General features: G+C 45.2%; 1 protein-coding gene across 1 annotated transcript in view; it reads left to right on the forward strand.

Annotated features, from left to right (window-relative positions):
- rims4 (regulating synaptic membrane exocytosis 4) overlaps window positions 1-20,672 on the forward strand; it is a 29,159-nt gene extending 8,487 nt beyond the window's left edge. Inside the window, exons 2-7 of the mRNA XM_065955255.1 lie at window positions 121-265; window positions 7,239-7,351; window positions 9,611-9,712; window positions 11,958-12,097; window positions 15,473-15,677; window positions 15,776-20,672. Of these exons, the coding sequence (XP_065811327.1) occupies window positions 121-265; window positions 7,239-7,351; window positions 9,611-9,712; window positions 11,958-12,097; window positions 15,473-15,677; window positions 15,776-15,798 (728 nt within the window). The 3' untranslated portion in view covers window positions 15,799-20,672. The remainder of the gene's footprint in view (window positions 1-120; window positions 266-7,238; window positions 7,352-9,610; window positions 9,713-11,957; window positions 12,098-15,472; window positions 15,678-15,775) is intronic.
- Window positions 20,673-23,992: the final 3,320 nt, after the last annotated feature.

The raw sequence follows: 23,992 nt of genomic DNA on the forward strand, positions 1-23,992 counted from the left end.
ACAAAGCAGCTACACGACCAATCAGCAACTTTTATCTTCTCCTCACAGCCTGGTCCGCACGTTTCTCAAACTATGTGTGTGTGTGTGTGTGTGTGTGTGTGTGTGTGTGTTTCCCTGCAGTGGACACGGAGGGGAGGAAGCTGAAGGGGGGCATCCAGAGGAGCACAGAGACCGGTCTGGCCGTGGAGATGCCGAGTCGGACGGTCCGACAGGCGAGTCACGAGTCGATAGAGGACAGCATGAACAGCTACGGCTCCGAGGGGAAGTGAGTAACTCCTTCTGCAACATGAAAACACGACGCCTTTATCCATATATGTCACTGTTCATCAAATGCAAAGTTTAATCACACATGTACAATAAGCTGCAAAATAAACCTCACACTGGTGGTTTGCATCGAGCTCCACTCTCTTTGGACAGACCTCCTTCATCCCTTAGCTCCTCCCACCTCCCCTTACTCCACTCTTCCCCCGCCCCTCTCTTCCTGTTTCATCAGCGATTGTCTGCGAGTCACGCCTCACACTGCGCTGATCGCCCTATCGTACAAAGAGGCGCCGCCCTCGGCTGAGTAGCTCCAAGAACGCCTGAGTGCATCCGGGGTGAAACATCAGCTGGGAGCGTCTGTGGAGCGGGGCGACCAAATAAAATAAGTGGGAAACATGTATTCCAGTTCTCGCCGTTGATTTGCTGCTAGACGAGAAGGAGGAAACATGACACAGAAACCGTTGGTAAAGCCTCCTGTCTTGAGCTGAAAAGTCAAACAGTTTCTAACTTTGTGCGCGCCCAAAATACGCTTGAAAACCACGTTGCTTAGCAGCAGAGAAGAGCGCCAAGCGAGCGCGCCGCACCAGAGGGACACAGCGTTTCTGCTGTCGACGCGTCTCTGTGTGGGCCCTTAAAGGTTATGTAATGGTTATGGTTTTCATATGAGATGTTCAGATGAGTTTAAACAGGATGATGGATACAAACTGTCTCCTGCTTTAGCGTGCGTTTTATACACGCCTGCACACGTTATGTAATGACATCATCCCGAATATACAGCAGGACGACACACAGGACAGGAGCATTAGCTTTCAATCTGAAAATGAAAGACATCAATTTAAACAAGATTATGCAAAAGAAAATCTCCCGTGGTTTCGGGTTAAAAAACAATTCCCGTCCAACTCGGGAGGTTTTTTTTTTTACTGGGAAAGTTCCTCCCAAGCTTTTTGTGTTTCCATTTAATTTTCCTCCTTAAGCGCCGGTGTGTTTCTGTAATCCTTCAAAGAGAAAGTCTGCAGGGATGAACTCACACAGAGAGAGGGGGGAGAGGGAGAGGTGGGGGGAGAGAGGGAGGGAGAGAGAGAGGGGGAGAGAGGGGGGGGGGGAGAGGGAGAGAGAGAGGGAGAGAGGTGAGGGAGAGAGAGAGAGAGGTGAGGGAGAGAGAGAGGGGGAGAGAGAGAGGGAGAGAGGGAGGGGGGGAGAGGGAGAGAGAGAGAGAGAGGTGGGGGGGAGGGAGCGATAGAGAGAGAGGTGGGGGGAGAGAGAGAGGGAGAGAGGTGGGGGAGAGAGAGGTGGGGGAGAGAGGGAGAGAGAGGGGGGAGAGAGAGAGAGAGGGAGCGAGGGAGGGGGGAGGGGGGGGAGAGAGAGAGAGGGAGAGAGGTTGGGGGAGAGAGAGAGGGAGAGAGAGAGAGAGTAAACAGTAAAGCCCAGTGGAAAAGCACCTCTGACATCAGCAATATGAGTGTAGTACTACTGTACACACGCACACACGCACACACACATGCAGATCAGTGCCAACCTGGCTACCAGCTTGAATTCCTGCAGTTACATAACAAAGACGGACAGACATACTGACTGCTGACTGGGGGGGGGGGGGACATGGAGCGACTCTCAGAGGATGATTGCATCATGGAGCAGCATATTAATACATATTTTGAAATGTGTAGATACTCTGAACCGCTGTGGCGCTCGTATCCCAAATGAGAGCGTGTTGAAAGTGTCTGCGATACACGTCTATAAAGCGGTTAAACGAGCAGGTCAGGTGTGTGCGAACACACGACGACACTGACTCTCTGGTTACCTTTCTTCTCTTGGTGCAGGCATTAAATATGAAACATCAAACTGTTAACTCGTAAAGTAAAGCTCTTTTGAGAGGCAGTAGTGCAGCGGGGGAGGCGTGCTGAGATGCTGAGGGAATACACATGATAATAAATTATGTAACCGATGGTATTTAACGATCGTCTCATGTAAATGTCACAACGAGGCGTTCGTCACACTCGGGTTCATCATCAGAATCTTAATGGACATGAAGTGTTGGGCGGGCCGAGAGCTTCATTTTGTGTCTTGGAGATGGAGTCAGTAAAAATGTTTGTAAACATTCAAACTGGGCCCCTCCTCCTGGGCTCATCTCCCCCAGAAGCTCCGCCCCCTGCAGGATGTAGTGTGCATGTTTACTGCTTGTACCTACACTTCAAGCTAAGGCACGCTGGCACAAGCTAACCGCCTGGTGTTTGTCACCTGCCTGTCCAACAGGAAGCAGACCAACTCCACGTCCACGAGTAAAAGACAACACAAGGTTCACCCTCGTTTTAGAACGATCTTTATCCGCTTGGTGTTTCTCCTCACTCTGATTATATTTTCTCTTCTTTGCTGCTACGTCCACGTCCGTCATATTCATCGCTTTGAATCTCGTCCAATCACTGAATTGTATCCACTCCTAAACTCACCTGCTGCGCTGTCATTGGCTGAAGGAAACACACCAGTTCGCTACCCAGAAATATCCCGAGTCAACCAGAACAAAGCAGAACAGTAAAATCCAGTCAGAGGACAGAGTCTCTGCAGACACAGTCACCACCACACATGTATGGAGGCCCAGAAGGGACAATGGAGCAGCTTCAGAAGCAGAAGTCTGTATTTTATTTTGAAGGAACAAGCCGCTGACTCTGTCTTTACTTTAGGAGAAGTCTGTATTTTATTTTGAAGGAACAAGCCGCTGACTTTGTCTTTACTTAAGGAGAAGTCTGTATTTTATTTTGAAGGAACAAGCCGCTGACTCTGTCTTTACTTAAGGAGAAGTCTGTATTTTATTTTGAAGGAACAAGCCGCTGACTCTGTCTTTACTTTAGGAGAAGTCTGTATTTTATTTTGAAGGAGAAAGCTGTGCTGAGCTCCAGACTACTGACCTCGACAGAGGTCTGTGCTGATTGAGAGCCGCTCAGGTTTGTGTTTTTCTCTCTCTTCAAACTGACCTCGATGCTTCGTAACACCTCGAGTAAGGTCAGAGAACAGGAAGTGAGAAGCATCCTTCATGAAATAATTTGATGGGGACACTCAAGGCTCGAGCGCCGATACTGGAACGCTCATTATGTTTGTCATTGAGAGGCCGAATCTTACTAACTCACACACTGCACCCAGTGATTACATTCAACACTCACCCTGTCACACTTTTAAATCCTGAACTTTGTGTTTGTCCAAGGGGAGTCTGAGCGGTGTGTCCTTAATGGAAGGAGAGATGTGAGGTAGGAGCCTCTTGATGAACCTCTTGTTCAGAGGTTTGAGTCCGAGTATTTCCTCTCAGAGAGCGGAGTCATTGGAGGCAGAAGCACAGCGCCCTCCGTTCTGTCCGTGTTTCCATCAGCTGTTTGGCTCGCCGTGTTGATTGAAAAAGCTCTGCGCTCGAGTACGCTCCACCATGAATAAGCACTTTGTTAGCTAACACCATCCAATCACACTTATGAGCTTATTGATTTATGTTTGGGGCAATTCAGGATCTGGCAAGTGTGTGTGTGTGTGTGTGTGTGTGTGTGTGTGTGTGTGTGTGTGTGTGTGTGTGTGTGTGTGTGTGTGTGTGTGTGTGTGTGTGTGCTGAGGATAGTGATGCAGGGCTAACTGGGGATGGTTTGAGGTGTTTGTGTGTTCGTGTAAGGGATATCAGGATTCGGCATCGGGCTTTGTCCTCTTGGTTCAGTTTATGTAACTGGAGTCTGATACGGGATGAGCACCGACTTCATGTCAAAGTTGCTCGCTTTACAAAAAAAAAAAAAAAAAAATCCACCATGTTCTTCTTCTGTTCATATTTGACATTCAAAGCTAAGGGAGGGAATTTATTTCAGGTTTTGGTTAAATGTCCTGTCATTGCAAGCAAACTATAAATCAAGCTCGGGCAGGGACACGTCGACCTGTTCGCACTCTGCCTGCTGAACTTATTGCACAAGAGAAGAGTTTTCTTTTCCAGGAGCCAAAGCCAATCAGTTACATAAGACCACCAGAGGAGGGACGTAGTTTGAAGAACGTTAATCGCTTTTCAAGTCTTCTCAATGCAGGTCAGACCTCTATATTCACACACTGATGGTAGAGGCCGCTGTGTAAAGAGTCCATCAGTATTAACTCATCCATTCACACACCGCTGAGGAAGCAGTGGGAGCAACTTGGGGTTAAGTGTCTCGCCCAAGGACACAGCGGACATGTTGCTGCATGAGCTGGGGATCGAACTACCGCCCAAATTTTTTTTTTTTTAAACTCACTCTGTGTCATTAAATGGGGACTGACTTATCCAGTATCTATATCGCTTTTCCCGTTCAGGGTCGCAAATCTTGGAGTTTATCCCAGCTGTCATTGGGCGAGAGGCGGGGTTACAACCTGGACTGTTCACCAGCCAATCACAGGGCTGACATATAGAGACAGACAACCAGACACGCTCACATTCACACCTACAGACAATTTAGAGTCTCCAGTTAACCTAACGAGCATGTCTTTGGACTGTGGGAGGAAGCCGAAGTACATGGAGGGAACCCACACATTCACAGGGAGAACATGCAGACTCCACACAGAGAGACTCCTGTCAGACGGGGATTCAAACAGGAACCTCCTCACTGTGAGGGGACAGGACTAACCACTGCAGCACCGTGCAGCCCTTCTGAAGCAGCTCAGGCTAAAAGCTTTCAAAGTCAAGCTCTTCAGCCGTGTCTGAAAGAAGGTTGTGAAACTTTTAAATAAGTTAGTGCATACTTTAAGGTGCAACTTTGCCAATATATAATTTGTCAAGAGAAACATTAAAGTTGGAAACTCAAGCCTGTCTCTTTAAGACGGCTGTGCAGTAGTCGGAGATCTTACATAAATAAAATATTCATGCGTAAATCAGTTCCCCAGGTGGGCAACCCCAGATCATCTCAAATTGTTTCTGCAGCCTTTCCACTGTGTCCTCCGCCTGCAGCGCGTCGTTTACATCGAGTGAGCGAGCTTCACATTTCTGTGAATCCGTCCTGTAATCCCCCAGATGTGCCTCATACACGGGCGATATTATAATCTAAAGCTTGGGATTTTATCACCCAGTAATACCCACTCTGCTAATGTTGCTGACTTAATGCATGTCAGCGCTGTTTACTCACACTCACACACTCACACACACACACTCACACACACACACACAAAGAGTATTTAACCCTCTTCTCTTATTTTATTACCTTTATTAATGGATCCTGTTAATCTGGTTAAATTAAAGTACCAGTCGTGTAGTGAGTGAAATGATAAAGTGGGCTTACTATATGATCAGACATTAAGGAAACATGCTATGTTGAAGTGGTGGCTTCTCTGACAACAATGCAGCAGCCAGTATGTCCTCCTTCTAACTTTAGATTCTGGTCCTGAATGCTCTGGATTTGTTTGGACCAGAGAAGGTAGGCGGTTTTAAAGCACCCCCACACGGCCGTTTTGGACGCCCCTCGGTTTGCCAGATGTGAGAGCAGTTATCAGGTCAAACCAACAGGTGTTCCAGGGATGGAAGCGGGCAAGAGAACTGGTTCAGATAGAAGTGATTGTACCCGACCTAAAAAGCCTCTGCATGTTTCTAATAAGCTCCACGAGCAGAAACGTGCTCAAACTAGGATCAATATTGGAGATGCTTTTGAAAAATGGAGAGAGGTTAGAACGCAGAAAGGTTTACAGACCGATGCAGAGCTGGCTAAACACTGAAGCTTCAGAGTCCACCACATGGCAACCTGCGTGAACATCAACGCCAGAGAGGAGGGGGCGGGGGGAGACAGCTCTCTACAATGTTTAGAATTTAGACTGCAGTACCTATTTTAAACACTAGGGGTCAGAGTTACATACTGCTCCTTTAATTAGTGCAGCACATACATGAGAACATTCACATGAATAGAAACCTTTAATACAAAAATGCAATCATGTACTGTGTCAGAATCCAACCTGAACATAAAAACAGCAGAAAGGAAGGAGACATCAGGTGACAGATTTGCAAGAGTGTCTAATCTCAGCTAAGTGACTTTGTGTGTTAATCACTGTGGAGGGACACACCTGGTAAATTATTTTGTAAGGATGTAATTGTGTTGAGACTCCTGATTGTAAAATGATTAGTGAATTTCGTCCCATGTGCCTTTGTGTTTCCTCTTTGTTGGAACAATCTCATAAATATTTTGTCGCTTTCTTCCCTTCGTTTAAACGACAAAAAACAAAGCTGTAATTTAGGTCACAGTGAAGGACGCTTTGGTTTCAAATAGACAACAGCCGTTTCCTTAAATGTGCAGCCCAAAGTAGGACACTCGCTTAAAGAGCACGGGACCGTGAACGAGAATTAATTATGAAAAGCAGTGAAGATGAAGTATGAGGCAGTGTAGGTTGAGAGATGTAGGGGGATTGAGAAGTCTTGTAAAATGATTGGGGGTTTCAGTAGACCTGGTCCAGGATGTTAGCATGGAGGTGAGAACAACAGGCTGCTAGGCGAGGTGGTGGACTGCACACTTCAGCTGTTTTCACACATGCACTCCCGGTCTCCCCTACTCCTGCAACATGTTGAAAAGTTCACGTTCAGAGAAATACTTATGCACATCAGCATCATGACATGTCGGGCTGGATTTGTCCTCTGATGGAGCGCACACACACACACACACACACACACACACACACACACACAGTCGTAGTACACCTGGCTCTCAGCCATCAAAGCACTCTGAGCTGATTTCTTTACGAACACACACAAACACAGAAAATAAAGTCAGAGGGTTCAAACTGTAAATCCAACGCTCTGATTTTACCTTCAGGTACACCTTCTGAATTTTTGTTGGTGTCTCTGCAGACTCTTTCCGGTCCCGGACTCGTTCTTTGGTGAATTAAGAGCCGTCTGCATGGTCGTGTTTAACCGCCCTTCTCTTTGTGTGTGTCTCTCTCTCTCTCTCTGTCTCTCTCTCTGTCTCTCTCTCTGTCTCTCTCTCTCTCGCTCTCTCTCGCTCTCTCTCGCTCTGCAGTCTGAACTACAGCGGCATGTGTTTGGCATCGGACGCACAGTTCAGCGACTTCCTGGACGGGATGGGACCCGCTCAGTTTGTTGGGCGACAGACGCTGGCGACGACATCCATGGGTAAGAGAAGTCATGGGTATTATTACAAACGGCCTCTCCTCTGATCAGTCTGTTAACAACGCCTCCCTCGACCTCTCTGGGAGGGACGGTGAAGCAGCAGTACCACGATTCACTTGGATGTAGTGTCTTGATATTGCACAGTCCATGTTGGGATGGCCAATGGTTGCTTCACACTAAAAGGATCCAAATGCAGACTCCAAGCACACAAATCAGGTTTATGGACTGTCCGGGTTCAAGCAAACAAATCCAGAGGGGTCGACAAAGGCGGGAAAAATCAGACATGAGGAGCAGGATCTGAAAATCAGAGATAAGGGTGATTAACAAAATAAAACAGGAAGTGATAAAAAATGACCATAGAACATCACAAAGACCATCACCACCACCACGGTCTTTGTCCGACCCATATAGACCATCACCACCACCATGGTCTTTGTCTGTCCCACATAGTCCATCACCACCACCATGGTCTTTGTCCGACCCATATAGACCATCACCACCATGGTCTTTGTCTGTCCCACATAGTCCATCACCACCACCATGGTCTTTGTCCGACCCACATAGTCCATCACCGCCACCATGGTCTTTGTCCGACCCACATAGTCCATCACCGCCACCATGGTCTTTGTCTGTCCCACATAGTCCATCACCACCACCATGGTCTTTGTCTGTCCCACATAGTCCATCACCGCCACCATGGTCTTTGTCTGTCCCACATAGTCCATCACCACCACCATGGTCTTTGTCCGACCCACATAGTCCATCACCACCACCATGGTCTTTGTCCGACCCACATAGTCCATCACCACCACCATGGTCTTTGTCCGACCCACATAGACCATCACCACCACCATGGTCTTTGTCTGTCCCACATAGACCATCACCACCATGGTCTATATCTGACCCTGTATGTCGTCATAAATCTGCTGAGATCATTTCACGCTGTCATAAGAAAAAGTTCCAGTTTTATCAATTTTGACCCCACTGCAGAGTTTCCGTCCCCTGCACGTACCCCCTTACAGGCTGTAGATAAACCTGATATATCATACCCAGCCCGTCCTCCAGTGATCTACTGTAAGTGGGTCAGTTTCCTCACTGGCACCGTGGCGCCGTCCTTGGCTGGACTACAGTGACTCCGAAGCTGCAGTCCAGTCCAACATTACATAACATCAGAGGACTCAGAATAACTTTGGCCGGTGTCTGCTCTTTGTCACTTTCAAAGGTTTGTCATTTCAGGGACATATGACTGACTCTCAGTGAGCGGAGTGCAGAAAAAACTTTCATATGATCACAAAATGATCTGATTTTAAAAGCTTGAGTGCACCTCTTGACCTCTGAGACCTAGTCCACCCGTAGTTTTCACCTTTAGTTTTTCAAAGGTCAGAACTCACCTTTAGTAAAACTCCTTCCAGGGTGAAGATTTTCAGAAACTCCATTTAAGATGTGTACGTGTACAGAAGTGCTTCTTGTCAGCAGGCAAAGGCAGGCAACTGTTTGGGGCCCCCAGGCCATTAGGGGGGCCCCTGAAGGCTGATCAAAGCAGTGACTCAAAATGTACAAATGTTGCAATGACAGTAGGAAACCTCCCTCCCTAAGGGGACCTCATCTGACAGCGATCATCCTCGTTGCTCTGCTAAGTGTCCCATGCATTATTCCTGTGAAAACCAAAGTTTGTTGGGGCGCCGGTAGCCTAGTGGTTAGTGTGTGTGCCACATGTACAGAGGGTATAGTCCACTTCATTCGAGGTCCTTGGGGGGCTGGAGCCGATCCCAGCTGTCATTGAGCGAGAGGCGGGGTTACACCCTGGACGGGTCACCAGCCAATCACAGGGTTGACATATAGAGACAGACAACCAGTCACACTCACATTCACACCTAGAGTCAGCAGTTAACCTACCGAGCATGTCTTTGGACTGTGGGAGGAAGCCGGAGTACCCGGAGAGAACCCACACATGCACAGGGAGAACATGCAAACTCCACACAGAGAGACTCCTGTCAGACGGGGAATCAAACCAGGAACCTCCACACTGTGAGGGGACAGCGTTAACCACTTCACCACCATGCAGCCTGATGCCTTGAAGTCATAAACTCATAAAGAATAATATAAATACTAAAATGTTCATGCTGTTGAGGCACCTTCTCTCTGTAAATATACCAAAAAGTTTAAAGATATTTTGTATATTTTCTTTACTCTTTTTTCAAACTGTCTAATAATGATGTTTCTGAAGTTTCTAACACACACCTGTGTTTTCCCCCCGTCCAGGTGACATAGAGATCGGCTTGTCGGAGAGGAATGGGGGTCTGGAGGTGGAGGTCGTCCAGGCCAGAGGACTCACCATGAAGCCAGGTTCAAAGGGACCTCCAGGTGAGTCCACACCCCTCCGTCCACTCAGGAGCCAAAACAATCAAACCTGCTCTTCTTGTTTGTTTGAAGCTGAAGTTTTGATGTCTTGATTCAAATCAAAAACAACCTGCAGTGGTCGTTTTATTTCCTCCACAAACATCTTCAGAGTCCTTGGAGAGATAAAAAATGCATGAATGAAGAGGAGGAAGTGGCCTTTTATATTGCACAGGGAGCTAACAGACGGTGAGAGGAGGAGATAAATTAGTAAAATCTAAATAATGCTGCAGTGAAAACATGCCGCACCATGCTCTGATTTCAAACAGAGCTGCACAAAATCAGTGCAGGATAAATAGTCCAGGGTTTCTGAAACTCTGCGTTTCAGAGTAATGATGAGTTCATGGGAAGCAGAAAAAAATCTCAGAATGTTTTTAATAACTTACAAATATAGTGGTTTTTCTGGGTCACCCTTTGTCAACTGATTGGTTTGGCGCCCTGTGGACTGAGTCTGACATCAGCTCCATGGATCAATAGTGGTTTTTGGAACAAACAGTTCTGGGATCTCCCCAAGTGGAAACGTCCATCGGGGAGCTCCCCAGGGAAACACACGCTGTCAGAGAGGCTGTTTATATTTCCACCACTGATTGAAACACTCAAACGTGACAACGGAGTGTGTGTGTGTGTGTGTGTGTGTGTGTGTGTGTGTGTGTGTGTGTGTGTGTGTGTGTGTGTTTGTGTGTGTGTGTTTTGTAGGTTTCATCAAAAATAATTTCATTTCTTCAGTTGTTATTTTGCCTTTTTTATGCTCGATACTTTATTAGAAATTGTATTAATCCTTTGCAGAAAAGGTCACCATTACAGCAGCTGCCATTAAATTCAGGACACGTTAAAACACTGACAAAGGACATTTAGGCACCTTTAGATTCTGGTCCTGAATGCTCTGGATTTGTTTGGACCAGAGAAGGTAGGCGGTTTTAAGGCGACCCCCACACGGCCGTTTTGGACGCCCCTCAGTTTGCCAGATATGAGACCAGTTATCAGGTCAAACCAACAGGTGTTGCAGCGATAGAAGCGGGCAAGAGAAGTGGTTCAGATAGAAGTGATTGTACCCGACCTAAAAAGCCTCTGCATGTTTCTAATAAGCTCCACGAGCAGAAACGTGCTCAAACTAGGATCAATATTGGAGATGCTTTTGAAAAAAGGTTAGAACGCAGAAAGGTTTACAGACCGATGCAGAGCTGGCTAAACACTGAAGCTTCAGAGTCCACCACATGGCAACCTGTGTAAGCATCGACTATAAGGGGGTGGGGGGGGATACAATCACTACCCATTTTAAACACTAGGGGTCAGAGTTACATACTGATCATTTAAAAAGAACCCACTGATTGAGGCAGCAACTCCTTTGTTTTGCAGGTTAAAATTACCAGTTTTGCGGTACCGGTGGCCTTGTGGTTATAGCCTATGTGCTCATAGCAGGCAGCCTGACATGTGGCTTCTTTATCCTATGCCATTGCCCACTCTTTCTCTTTTTCTCTCTTAGATTTCAGACTCTATCCACTGTCCTGTCTTTCTAATGAAGGCAAAAAAAAGTCCCAAAATAAATCAGGGTTTTTTCAAGAGATTTGTGACTCCATAGAAATCAATGTATTGAATTTAAATGTCTTTCTCATTATCAAAACGTCTTTATATGTAGAGAAACTAGGCTTTTATCTAATTTATCAAAACAAAAACTTTAATTGGATTCATTGATCCCGAGAAGGATTTAGTTTAGAGGCAGTTGACGGAGAGGAAGAGACCTGCTGAGGATCTTAAAAACTGTAGACTCCAGAATATATAAAAAATCAGCTGTTGTATTCCTCTGCCCGTTATTCTTCATGTGATGAAGGCGAACACCGCTGCATTGATTTGAACTGCAGGAAACAAAGCAGACCTGGCATGTGGTGTTGTAAGTTGGATTGTGTAACCACAAACTCTGAGCTCTCAGAGTTCTCCTCGGCGGTTGCATAACGTTAAATCAGCCATTGATCCTAATTGCATGAGAACAAATACGAGGAAAAACTGAAACTCTAAACCAGATAAATGTGAGGATGACCACATGAGCAAAGTATGGAGGGAAGGTTTACATCAGAGACTACCGTAAAACCTCTAATAGAAGCTAATCCCAATATACAGCCTGTCGCCTTTATTGATCTCACTTAATGCCCTGACACTTTGAGAGCCATCTTGCAGAGTTTCTCTTAACTTTTGTTTCCGTCTTCTGTGGTTGCAGCGGCATACATCAAAGTTTACCTCCTGGAGAACGGCATCTGCGTGGCCAAGAAGAAGACCAAGTCGGTGAGGAAGTCTCTGGACCCTCTCTACAACCAGGTCCTGGTCTTCTCTGAGAGCCCTCAGGGGAAAGTGGTGCAGGTGAGCCGGCTCATCAGACAGCAGTAGTACTTGACCCCTTTGTTGGCACCCTGATTGGCAGCTAGAGAGAAGATGTGTTTTCATAATTTAAAAAGTGACAGAGAGGAACCATTGGATGGTACCATGCACTTTGTGTTGGACAAACTCTTACTACGCGTGTTAACAATGTGTGATAAGAGTTCTGATGTGAACTGAATTTAGCTTTTCACTGAGAATAGGATCGTCAACAAAAAGAGTCCTGATGCACATATTTGCAGCAGGTGAACACTCTTCAAGTCAGGGTTGGTAATTTTCTCCAGATCCACTTTTTAAGATATTGGTTGAAATTGTCTTTAGCTCCTGACAGAACTTAATAACTCATGTTCTCTGAAAAAGGAACAAAGAAAATCTGTCATCTGTAGCTGTAGTTGTATGTCTGTAAAAACTTAAATCAATGTCTGCCACGAGGTACCAATCCGATGAACCAATCAGACGCCTCCCTGTCTCCCTGCTCGCTCTCTACCTCTTGCGTGCTCTAGCCTACACTCAAAGCGCGTCACCGATGACGGAGTTTATACTGTGAGTTTACTTACCGCTGAATGAGACATGAGACGACGTAGTTTCTACACAATGTAAGAGATGAGCTGAGGTCCACTTCTGCAGCAACGGCGCTCGTTCAGGTAAGTGAGGGGGCGTGGCTTTTATGGGAGCACAGAGGGGAGGGGGTGCAGACGGATCACTGAGGGAATGCTACTTTCAAAATCATGCTAGTTTTCCAAAATTACCAACCCTGCCTTTAACTCAGGTTTGTGCTGTAAAAATTGATGCAGGGTTTGAATTAACTCTCAGCATGAACAGCTCTCCGCTCTGCTAAATGAGGAAGTGACAGATTAAAAATTGCTGCTGATTTCAGCCGTTTCCATTATCCAGTGTGAATGAGTTTGATGAAAGTCGGAGGACAGCGACTCAGACAGCAGATAATTAAGAGGGAGGCGTTTAGTGGCTAATTGCAGAGTGAGGAAACGAGCGGAGAGGAGCAGCCCGAGGCACATCTGCAGGACTCTGAACACTGTTTCCACCGGCTGATTACTGAGCGGGCCTGACACATGATGTAGCATTTGCAAGTGAGAAGAAAAGCACTGCACGTCCATCCTGTCTCCATCAGTTTATTGACAACGGCCACTGGATGACCGACACTACTCCGTTACTTTTTACTGCATGTTTTATATTTGAGTTTATTTCCCGATCAGACACGGAGCGAGGAGGATGTGGAGACAAGACACGTATCTGTAGGTGAATCATTTGATCCAATGTGACTTCAGAAGTGAAAACAAATATGGAGGGCGATCGATGTCGTCAGCTGGCTGTCCTGCTGTGTGTTCTGTTTACAGCGAAAAACTGAAAACTAGAAAAACGTTACAGATGAGATCCTGGCGGAGAAGACGGATTATGTGTGGCTTTATTTAATGTGCAGCACAAGCTGAGGGAGGGTTGGCAGAGTTGCAACATCTGGTTGGTGACACCTCTTGGTTTGCTCACTCTCATTGGCCACTGCAGATATTCCATCGGGACCAATATTGGTATTCAGTCCAACCAGTTATTGTTAACGTCAAACATGTTTGATATTTAATATTCAAGATCGATCAGAAAGGGGCCAAAATCATTTAGTGTGCAGCAACACACCTCCAACCGCCCTTCAATGGCATCCTTTAACTCGTGCTGCAATCACCAGTGTCCTGCATTGTTGTGTTAGCATGCTAATGTTAGCGCTCTTTAGTTAGCTCGTAGCTTCACATTGCATGTACATTTACACAGAATGAGCGTGATCTAAAAACTCTTACTAACATCCAAATCATCAGTGAGTATGTTTTTCTTCTTCTCTCTAGTCCTTGACTAAAACAGCTTTTATACACAAGGGGAGGAGCCGGCCGTCCCGTCCATGTAAACACGGCTCTGACAACAACACAGCCAGCGGGACTCGAGCTTCTCACTCATTGTAGACAGTCATGACTCAGTGAGACATTTACACAGGATATACTGGATTTATGATATATTTATGTGGAACATGTCGCACATTCTGCCTGTGAAGGAAAGAAAACAAAGAGTTTGCAAGTAGAGAAGAAAATGAATATATCTGACGGAGGAAAGGAAAGTAAGATGCAAGACTGAAGGGGTTGTAAAATAGGAGAGGGAAGGAAGTAGAAAGCCGAGCGCGGAGATAAGTCAGTGGGAAACAGAATCGATGAGAAACAATGAAAGAAAGAGAGAAAAAGAAGAGAAGAGAGACGTCAGAACTCAGCGATCAGTCGTCTCTTTGTTCATCTTTTGTGACGTTTGCGATCCTGAAGCAGCCGGAGCTCAATCAGAAGATCAAACTTCAATCCACTCGATTGTTCTGCCGGTTCCCTCAGGTCAGATTTTCTCCTCGTGAACTTTTCCTCCATAGTCACAAAAAGACGTCTGACTTGCATTTAAAAGCTTATTTTTTTCTTTCTTTTCATGAAGACAAACTAAAATATCTCGATATTTGCAGAAGCTAACGATACATGGACACAAAGAATCAGAGTAGAAAGGCTTCACTTAATCACGTCAATCTAGTGTAGTAATGCTCAGGATTGGTGCTGGCCTTCAGACAACTTTTTGAAGGTCTCAAATCGAGAGCTTTTTAGTCTCAGGTAAGACCACCACTGATCGGCTATTGTTCCACATCATTACTGTGATTAGAAAGAAAACGCCTCTTTCTAATACATCGAGTAACTTCACTTCATTTGTAGTCTCCCCCCTCCCCCCCCCCCCCTTTGGTTATGGCTGCAAACTTCCCGGTGTTGCTGCCAATTTCTACATAGTCTGTGTGCGCTGCCCTCCATCAGCGCCAAGGTTTTGTTCCATCGGACAGAGCCCTGCCCCACTGGGTCCCTTTCTGAAGTGCAGCCATGGTGGAATTTACATACTGTATGTTGTATTGATTTTTACAATAATGGGTTGTAAAAACAATTCCTTTGGATACTTTGGATACCCCCCCTGTGGGTCCCGACTCCACTTTGCGAACCCCTGTGTCAGAAGGCTTAAGGACGGCCTCAGCGTCACCTCTTTGCCTGCTAGTATACTGATTGAAAGTAAGACTGCATTTCCAATATGGTTACCGCCATCGTTGGGCTTTAAACTGCCAATTCAGAAACAATGGATGTCGTCATTGAGACGACGTCCATGTTTTATGCAGCTTATGAATGCTACCAGCTCATCAGAGCTTGTTGCCACTGAGCTAACACCACATGCTAACAGCTAGCTGTGTTGAACTATGGCGTCACATGCAGTTAAGTCAGCTGAGCGTTGGTTTTATGGTATGAACATTACATTTCTTGCTCCTAACTGACATCTTGCCATTCTCTTCCCCAGGTGATCGTTTGGGGCAATTATGGACGTATGGACCGCAAATGCTTCATGGGCGTGGCTCGAATCCTATTGGAGGAGCTGGACCTCAGTGCGATGGTGATCGGCTGGTACAAGCTCTTCCCTACCTCCTCCATGGTGGACCCAACGATGGCGCCACTCATCCGCCATTGCTCCCAGATGTCCCTGGAGAGCACCATCGGGCCCTGTTGTGAGCGATCATAAGACTCAACGCTTATCGTCACATTTTGTTGATGCGACTATGATTTCATTGCCGTGTCGATTGAGACTTTTTCTTACACCCTGCAGCTCCAGGGTCAGCAATGGGGTGAAGAATCGTGTCACTCGAGGACGCTTTGGACCGAACCATCCCTCTGATCGGACAGTGATCCTTCTAATTCGTGGGTCATTGGAAACACACTGTAATTCTTTTGATATTTCATCCGACTGTTTCCCGGGACTCAAGGGAAACAAGTTTCTTTTGTTGATGCAACTGACCGCCCCCTCTGACTCCCGGGGAACTGTTGCTCTCTGCAGATCTCTTTGATGAAAAACAAAAAAAAAACACCTAATGAGGATACTTCAAAGGAGGGCTCGGTTGCCAACATTGATCACATCCTTCTGGGACCGGGATACACTGCGGGGCTCAGCTTTGCTTCAGCTACGCGCCTTCTTCACAGCCCCGCTCTGGATTCTTATTATCAGGACAGCTATTTGTCTTTCTGTGTTGACGGCTCCTGAGTGAAATCTCTGCGTCCACTAGTCCGGGAGAGGAAGTGACACTGCCCTCTGGCTGTTTGGGACACAAGCAGAACGTTGTGAACGGCCAGACAACAGAGGACTTTTTGCAGAAGAATTAAGCCTATCTGTTGTAACAAACCAAGACATCTTGGTTTTGAACACTCTGAATTTGTGTGTGTGGGTGTGTGTCACACATTTGGCCCTTCAGTGTTCACTTTATTTTGTACTTAATGTATCAGAGCAGAGTAGGTATGAATGAAGCTCGACATATGACCTGGTCCTGGGGATTTCAGAGTGCTGCTGGTTTTTTTTTTCACCAGTTTTTTTGTACCTGCACTGCACGGCAAACATTGGTTAATGAGTGGATTAATGAGGTCCCAAATGGAGTTATTCCATTAAGATTTCCAGTATCTTCATTGGCCTCCAATATTGCCATAAATGAGGTGTCAGGTAACGGCCAGTACACTACTTAATGCACCATTACAATACCATAATTTGAACGCCTCTGAGCATCGGTTAGGAAAATGATAATGTGATGATGAACAACAAGGCTGCAGATGTAGCGGAGAGAGTGAATTGCTAGGCATTAATCATTCATTTCTGACAATAATTTAAATTGTGTTAATCAGACTATTCTTGGTATGGGAATCAGCATCAGGTTGAAAAGAGCAACCAGCAGGTTCTGAGCTCCCAAGGATCAAAACTGGGGCCCTGAAATCGTCTAGTGTGCCGGCTTTACTGAGTCATTATCTCTCGGAGAAAGGGCAGGTGATAAAAACTAACAGCCTCACGGGTTTCTAGGTGCCATTACACCTGGTTGTTTCCTGTATCAATGCACAAATTGAGATATCTGTCGTACATGAGCAGGTGCTGATCAAACCAAGACCTTTCATGAAGAGTTGAAAATGGAGTCACTGGATCAAGACATCATGCAAGACATCGAATAAGGTTACAAATGACAGATGCATGCAACTGTCAAATTCACCACCATGAAACCGTGTGGATGCAATCCTTTAGAAACAGCCAGGTGTAAATTTGTGAGTCCTCATCGTGCTAATTTATGTCGGTGCGTTTTAAGTTCTCACTTCCACCAGACAGTTCGAGCGCAGAGAGAGTTTCTGTCCTTGCGTCGTGGCCCTGACGTGAGATTCTAATGCTAACTATTTACATGATCGATGAGGATGGCAGCCAGGCGGACGGCGTGCTGTAAATCCTTTTTTTTTAAAGCTTTGGCTAACAGTTGTCTAATAACAGTTTCTACTGTGCCAATTTCTACCAGCAAGTGTCTTCTCCTTCCTCTCCTTCAGACAGCGAGTGGCATGTGCTGCTGTGAGGGAGGAACACAGAAACGAGCGCCCACGACGTCTAACAGCAGCATCAGGCCGTGCAGAGAAGCATCCCTTTTATTCTAAATTACAGCCCTAATCCACATACCGCCACGGCACCCGGTGATTAATCGCACTACGACTCTGTTAGCAGGGAGGAGGAAGAGGGAGCGAGGAAGCATGACATGTACTCTGCATCGTCTGAATAAAAGGGTTCTGGTTTCACACATAGGATGAGTTCAAAGGGAACGCTGCGTGCAAACTGTTTAAAGATGAGCATGTGTGTATTTTGATTTGGGCACTTTACGATCCTTCATGTCTTTTTGTGTGTAAATATTATGGTCGTCAGCATCTAATGGAGGGAGCCAAAGGTGATCTATAATAGCTGATTAATGTTAAAACTCTGAGGGGAGGGGGAGGGGATAATCTTGCATTAGTAACAGTAAGACTGTAGCATTAGCTGGTAGCATCCGCATGGTTAATTAAAACGTCTAATTGATTAGCAGACAACCTGATAAGACTTTAGCATGAGCTACACAGGCGGAGGAGTTGGAATGAAAATGCAGTACGATTGTTACTGAGGTAAACACATGCATATGTTGCGGCTCGATTCAGAGATTTGAGAAATGTCACGTCAGAGGATGATTTATTTTTCAATTTAATATTTAATTCAAATCCAAACCATGTGGAGAAACTTTTACTTAATACAAAATGTGCAAAATAGGCGTCTGTTTTGCTAGTAGCAGCGTTGCAGGGATATTAACACTGGATTTATTTCCAAACAGATTTGCTACATTCTGTGAAGCAATAATACAAAAAAACACAAAAAACAGCAGCCGGTCGTCGAAAGCTTTTTCAGTCGTTCTGTCGACACCGAGGATAAATGAGAATCTGAGCACGTGTTTCTGTCCTCAGACGGAGAATTGACGTTAGCTTGTAGCAATTGTTTAAAATAAAAAAATATCGTTATGCATATTTTTTGAGATGGTGAGGAGAATTCACTTGAATATTTTTTCATCTGTTGAAGATAATATATATGAGCAATCATGTGGTGTATCCCCATGACAATTATTTTAATGTTTTGCAAACTTGTCAAGACAATTTGAACGATCTAGTTTCATATTTTTAAGATTATTAGATTTATCTTTAGCCATGTTTGTCATTCACAAGTTTAAAGCTGGAGATATACTTGCTTTTGACATTGCATATACGTTTGCAGGATTGTTGTGGCGCATTCCCCGTGCACATCATCAAAAGATGAATGTGATCTCAACATGCACATGAACAGCAGGGGGCAGTGTAGAGGCAGAAGCGATGTGACTCAGTCAGCAGGGACATTAAAAGACAACAGCTTGATTATCAAGAGTCATTGTCACCGCACAGCGACAAACATGCCCGTCAAAATATCTACAGACGGTTTAAATCAATTCTAGCAGTCGATAAGCAGGGATGATGTGACGGTGTGTTCTGTCCTTTAGTCTTTAGTCTGAGCTGATCTGATGTTACCCCTGACTTTTAACTGTTTCTTTAGTTCTGATCTCTGGATTAAGATGACAATAAATTCCTCGAGTCGTTTCTTAGAATGCTCTCTCTAGTGCGCCCTCTAGAGGTATCCTCCAGTAACACGTGTTGTGCAAAGTCATGTATGTTCATGATGCAGCTGGTTGTGAACACAAAGACAAGGTTAAAAGTCAATCCTGCAGTTCCTCGAGTGTCCACTAGAGGCTGGCTGCAGAAGCACAGGAAGTCACATACACACCCATTCAAAAAAGCCTGTTTTTACAGCAGAGATTAACATGTTTACAGCCTGGTTCAAAAAAAAAAATAGGTCTGATTAGCTCATGTCTCGATCGACACACACTGTACGGGGGGTGAATGTTTTGATGACTCATCAGTTTTGATTTGATGAAGGATAAGAGTTATTCACAATAAGGCGTGTAGCTGACCTGATTGACAGGTGGGCGCGATGTAAAGGTTTGTCAGGAGGTTTAAAACCCGCCTCAGCTCCAGCTCTCAGCCTGTCGTTAGGTTGACTGAAAGTTAGACTGAGACAGCATTTCCAACATGGATACCGCCATCGATGGGACTCCAGCGCCCCTTGCAGGAACAGACGGGGGACGTCACTTAGGCTTCGTCCTTTAATATTTACAGTCCGTGTTAAAAGCAGGTATATCTCGAGCCGAAGGCAACCGAAGCTATCATGTTAGGAGTTTTGAACATGTGATCCAGGATGTCGTACGCTCCTGTCCAAGAAAAATCTGACATCAGGAACAGGAAATCACTCGCTACGATTTCTCATTTTTCCTCGGCGCCTTCACATTTGTTTCCACTTTTTTTGTTTCAGGGACGAATTCTTTCGGTCTCTGAGGTCAGGTTGTCAACTTATGAGTAGCTCACATGTAACTCCCTATTTATCACGACACTTTCTGGTTTGAAAAATGCAGGATCATTTTTCACAATCTAAAACAACTTCATGTGATTTTTTTATTTATTCGTATGAATGCCTCGTAGATAGAACAAAAACGGTGACTGTTTATAAAGATGATATAGAAACAGATGTGTTCATGAAATATACATATAAATAGTCTATATTTAAAAATGATTCATTCCTCTTAATGTGACCCAAGGAATGTCTTCTTGTTTGTGTTCTTTTGTGCCAAAATGAAAAATGTATTTTCAGGGCTGATTTCCCGCTCGAGGACCAATGACAGAGGAAAGTTTACACTCTGCATAGGAATGTGTTTTTAAAAGAGATGAAGATTGTGACTCATGAAGAAACATGCATGAAAAGGAGATTGTAGATTTATCATCGACAGATCTCCAAGAGGGGTTAGAAAAGGTGCAGCAGAAGCCATAATGGAAGTTTGACGTCTATCCTGCAGCTGTTGCATTCAAACTAACTGTCATGAAATCTTATTTCAAAAGCATTTTAAATGAGCAGTATGTAACTCTGACCCCTAGTGTTTAAAATGGGTACTGCAGTCCAAATTTTAAGAGAGCTGTCTCCCCCCTTCCCCTCCTCTCTAGAGTCGATGCTCACGCAGGTTGTTATGTGGTGGACACTGAAGCTTCAGTGTTTAGCCAGCTCTGCATCGGTCTGTAAACCTTTCTGCGTTCTAACCTCTCTCCATTTTTCAAAAGCATCTCCAATATTGATCCTAGTTTGAGCACGTTTCTGCGCGTAGAGCTTATTAGAAACATGCAGAGGCTTTTTAGGTCGGGTACAATCACTTCTGTCTGAACCAGTTCTCTTGCCCGCTTCCATCGCTTCAACACCTGTTGGTTTGACCTGATAACTGCTCTCATATCTGGCAAACCGAGGGGCGTCCAAAACGGCCGTGTGGGGGGGGGGGGGGGGGGGGGGGGGGGGGCTTAAAACCGCCTACCTTCTCTGGTCCAAACAGATCCAGAGCATTCAGGACCAGAATCTAAGTTAGAAGGAGGACATACTGGCTGCTGCATTGTTGTCAGAGAAGCCAGCACTTCAACATAGCATGTTTCCTTAATGTCTGATCATATAGTAAAGTCGCTTTATCATTTCACTCACTACACATCTCTGATTGGTCCTTTAAACATTCAGTTTGGTTTGATGGCGACAGCTGCAGACTCTCGTTGTAAAGTTTGGTGTAAACATTTATTCCACGAACACTTGCAAAAAAAACATTTCTTCTCTAATCTTTTGGAAATGAGTCTATCTTGATGCCAACATTTAGATGAATTAATGCCTGTTAATAATAAAAAACAATGATTCTGTATTTTTGTTCACCAGTCCGAGTCTTTCGTGACATTTTGTACCTTCGAAGTTAAACCGATGAACCACATGTAGATGTTATATTTGACATGTATGTGTTTTGATTGTGTCCGCCACATGGATGTTCGTGCTGCACCACTATCAATAGTAATGTAAGTAGAGGCCTTAGACACACTGAAACACTTTGTCAGTGCTAAGGACTCAGAATCATCACAAATGAAACAAATCGACGCAAAAAAAAAACGTTTTAGAGGCCCACCATCCCAGCCCATCACCTAAAGAAACTTTGTGAGACACGATACTTCAATCGAGAAGGGCCACCTGAGACCTCAACTGGGATCAGTTTCCACCATTTTAGGGTCGAACTCCTGCAAAAAAACAAACACAATCCCAGAATGCATCATATTAAAAAAACAAATCTGAATGGACTGATCAAATTCAGTGTCTGTCACTGCTGTTCATTATTTTGACTTTAAAGGTCTCATATGATGCTGAATCCACTTCACCATGTTCCTCTAACACTCATATGTGTCTCTAGTCTTTCTACAAACCCCCCTCTTTCTACAAATGATGAGAAAAGTCCATCCTCTCCGTCTTCTGCCTCCTCCACTTTTCAGAAAATGTATGCTCAAACAGGCCGTTTTGAGATTTTCCCTTCATGACATCACAAAGGGCAGTGACCCCTCCCCCAGGTGGGTGACACTCCCACAGCTAGGTGTTTGTTCTGCCCTCTGAGGAGGAGGAGGAGGAGGAGAGAGAGGAGGAGTAGGAAGAAGAGGATGGATAGGTAGATGCTTCTTCTCTGTGGCGGTTGTGGAACGTTTGGCTGGTGGATCCTGAAAAGCAACACATCCCCTCCACTTCTCCATCGGTGACGTCCCCAACATACCCCTCATAAAAGAATCCTACGTTAACGCCCCATCTGGAGGATCGGCTCATTTAAAGCGTCACCCACAGAGAATACATTCCCCAGTTGGGAATCAAAGTGCCATGCAGCTTCACATAACTCGTCACAAAAACTACAAACCTCAACTCTTCAACACAGATCCTCCTTTAGGTCATGTCTTAGATGCCTTGGAGGACATCTAAGACATGACATTTTCCCCAAGTTCGAAGAAGGTGATGTTTGAGTCTCATGCTGTCAGGGGATCTGGATGAGGGCAACTTTTTTTTATTTCCTGAAGAGAATTAATCCAGTGAAGGTTTTTCTACTCATTCTTTCTGTTTGGGTGGTTTCACACGAGGGACTCGGGCCCACTTGACCCCAAAGTCCGGTTCATTTGATCAGTGTGAACACAAAAAAGGTGGTCTCGCATATGATTCATGTGTCCTCGAGTACGGTCCACAGGAGATGTGAACGCAACCATGCTCAAACCAGGAAGTGGACTACTATATGACGTCATTCTAAACGTCTCCTGTCGCTTTATAAACAGCCATATCCGTGCTGCACGGGCCTGTTTCATCCTCTGAGCTGCACGGTAGATGCTGCAGGAAGAGGGTCGTTGTTAGCGTCTCAGAAATTAACAAAAACATCCACAGTTAGCAGGATGGACTCAGCTCGCGATTGGTTGCCAAGGTTACTTCTTCTTCTTTCTGCTTTTTGGCGGACTTGCAAACCAACTGTGTGGATACTGCCACCTGCTGTATCAAACTGAGTATGGGACAATGTTACAAATGTGAAGGCAGACCAGCAGGGGGAGCAGAATGTGAAATTGCCCTCGGACACATTTATCGAGAATATTTTCATCGCCTCAGTCGGCTTTTATTCGGCAGCTCAGCAGAAAAGTACATAGCCATTTAAGGATTCTAAACTTTATTTCATTTAAAAGTTTTCTAACACCACTTTTCATGCCATGTGGAGTCAGCGCTGATAAACGTCGGGCACACACTGATTGAACTCGTGTCCATTTGTTGCTCCTGTTTATCTGAATGTGATCAGAAGAGTTTGTGTGACTTCACTTTTATTAATTTTAAACAAACAGAGTATGTTTGCAGATTCTTTGGCAGACTGTTCTATTGTTGAGTAAAGGCACACTTTGGTGTATTGTTATTCTATTCCAGCTGACAATAATAAAGTAGTTTCACTCCAACATCTGATGCTTTTACGTTTGTGGGAATTATTTCACCAACAATAATTCACCAACGACTTTGCCAGACGTCCCTCCCCCCAGCAACCTTTTCCAGCTCCTCCTCCTGGGGCATTCTGAGGTGTTCCCAGACCAGACAGGATATATGATCCCTCCAGTGAACTCTGGGTCTACCTCGGGGTCTCCTCTTGGTGGGGTTCACCTGGAAAACCTCCAAAGGGAGGCGTCCAGCAGCCCCTGCATAAGTCCACTCCCCAGGGGGGCCAACCCAGTTAAAAAAAAAGTCTGGACAGGCCGATACCGATGATTAAAATTCAATGCACATTAAAAGTTAACTGAAAATAAAACGTTCAGTGCAAAAAATGCTGCTTAAAAATATTTAAAAAGACAGTTAATGACAACATCAAGACAATGCTACATGAAGCTCTAGCTTAAGTTCAGTCAGGAAGACAATATAACTGCCTTCACGATCGGGTCTTTCTCATTCATCCCTTTCTGCACGCTCACTCACGTTTCCGCAGTCATCCTCAGGCTGTCATTGGATAATCAGCTGACTCGTCAGCAGAACTCATCTAACCAATCGCATGGCGTTCCTCCCTCATTTTCAACCTATCATCGTTCT

Source organism: Labrus bergylta, chromosome 5 (genome assembly GCF_963930695.1).
Source record: "Labrus bergylta chromosome 5, fLabBer1.1, whole genome shotgun sequence".
NCBI lineage: Eukaryota > Metazoa > Chordata > Actinopteri > Labriformes > Labridae > Labrus > Labrus bergylta.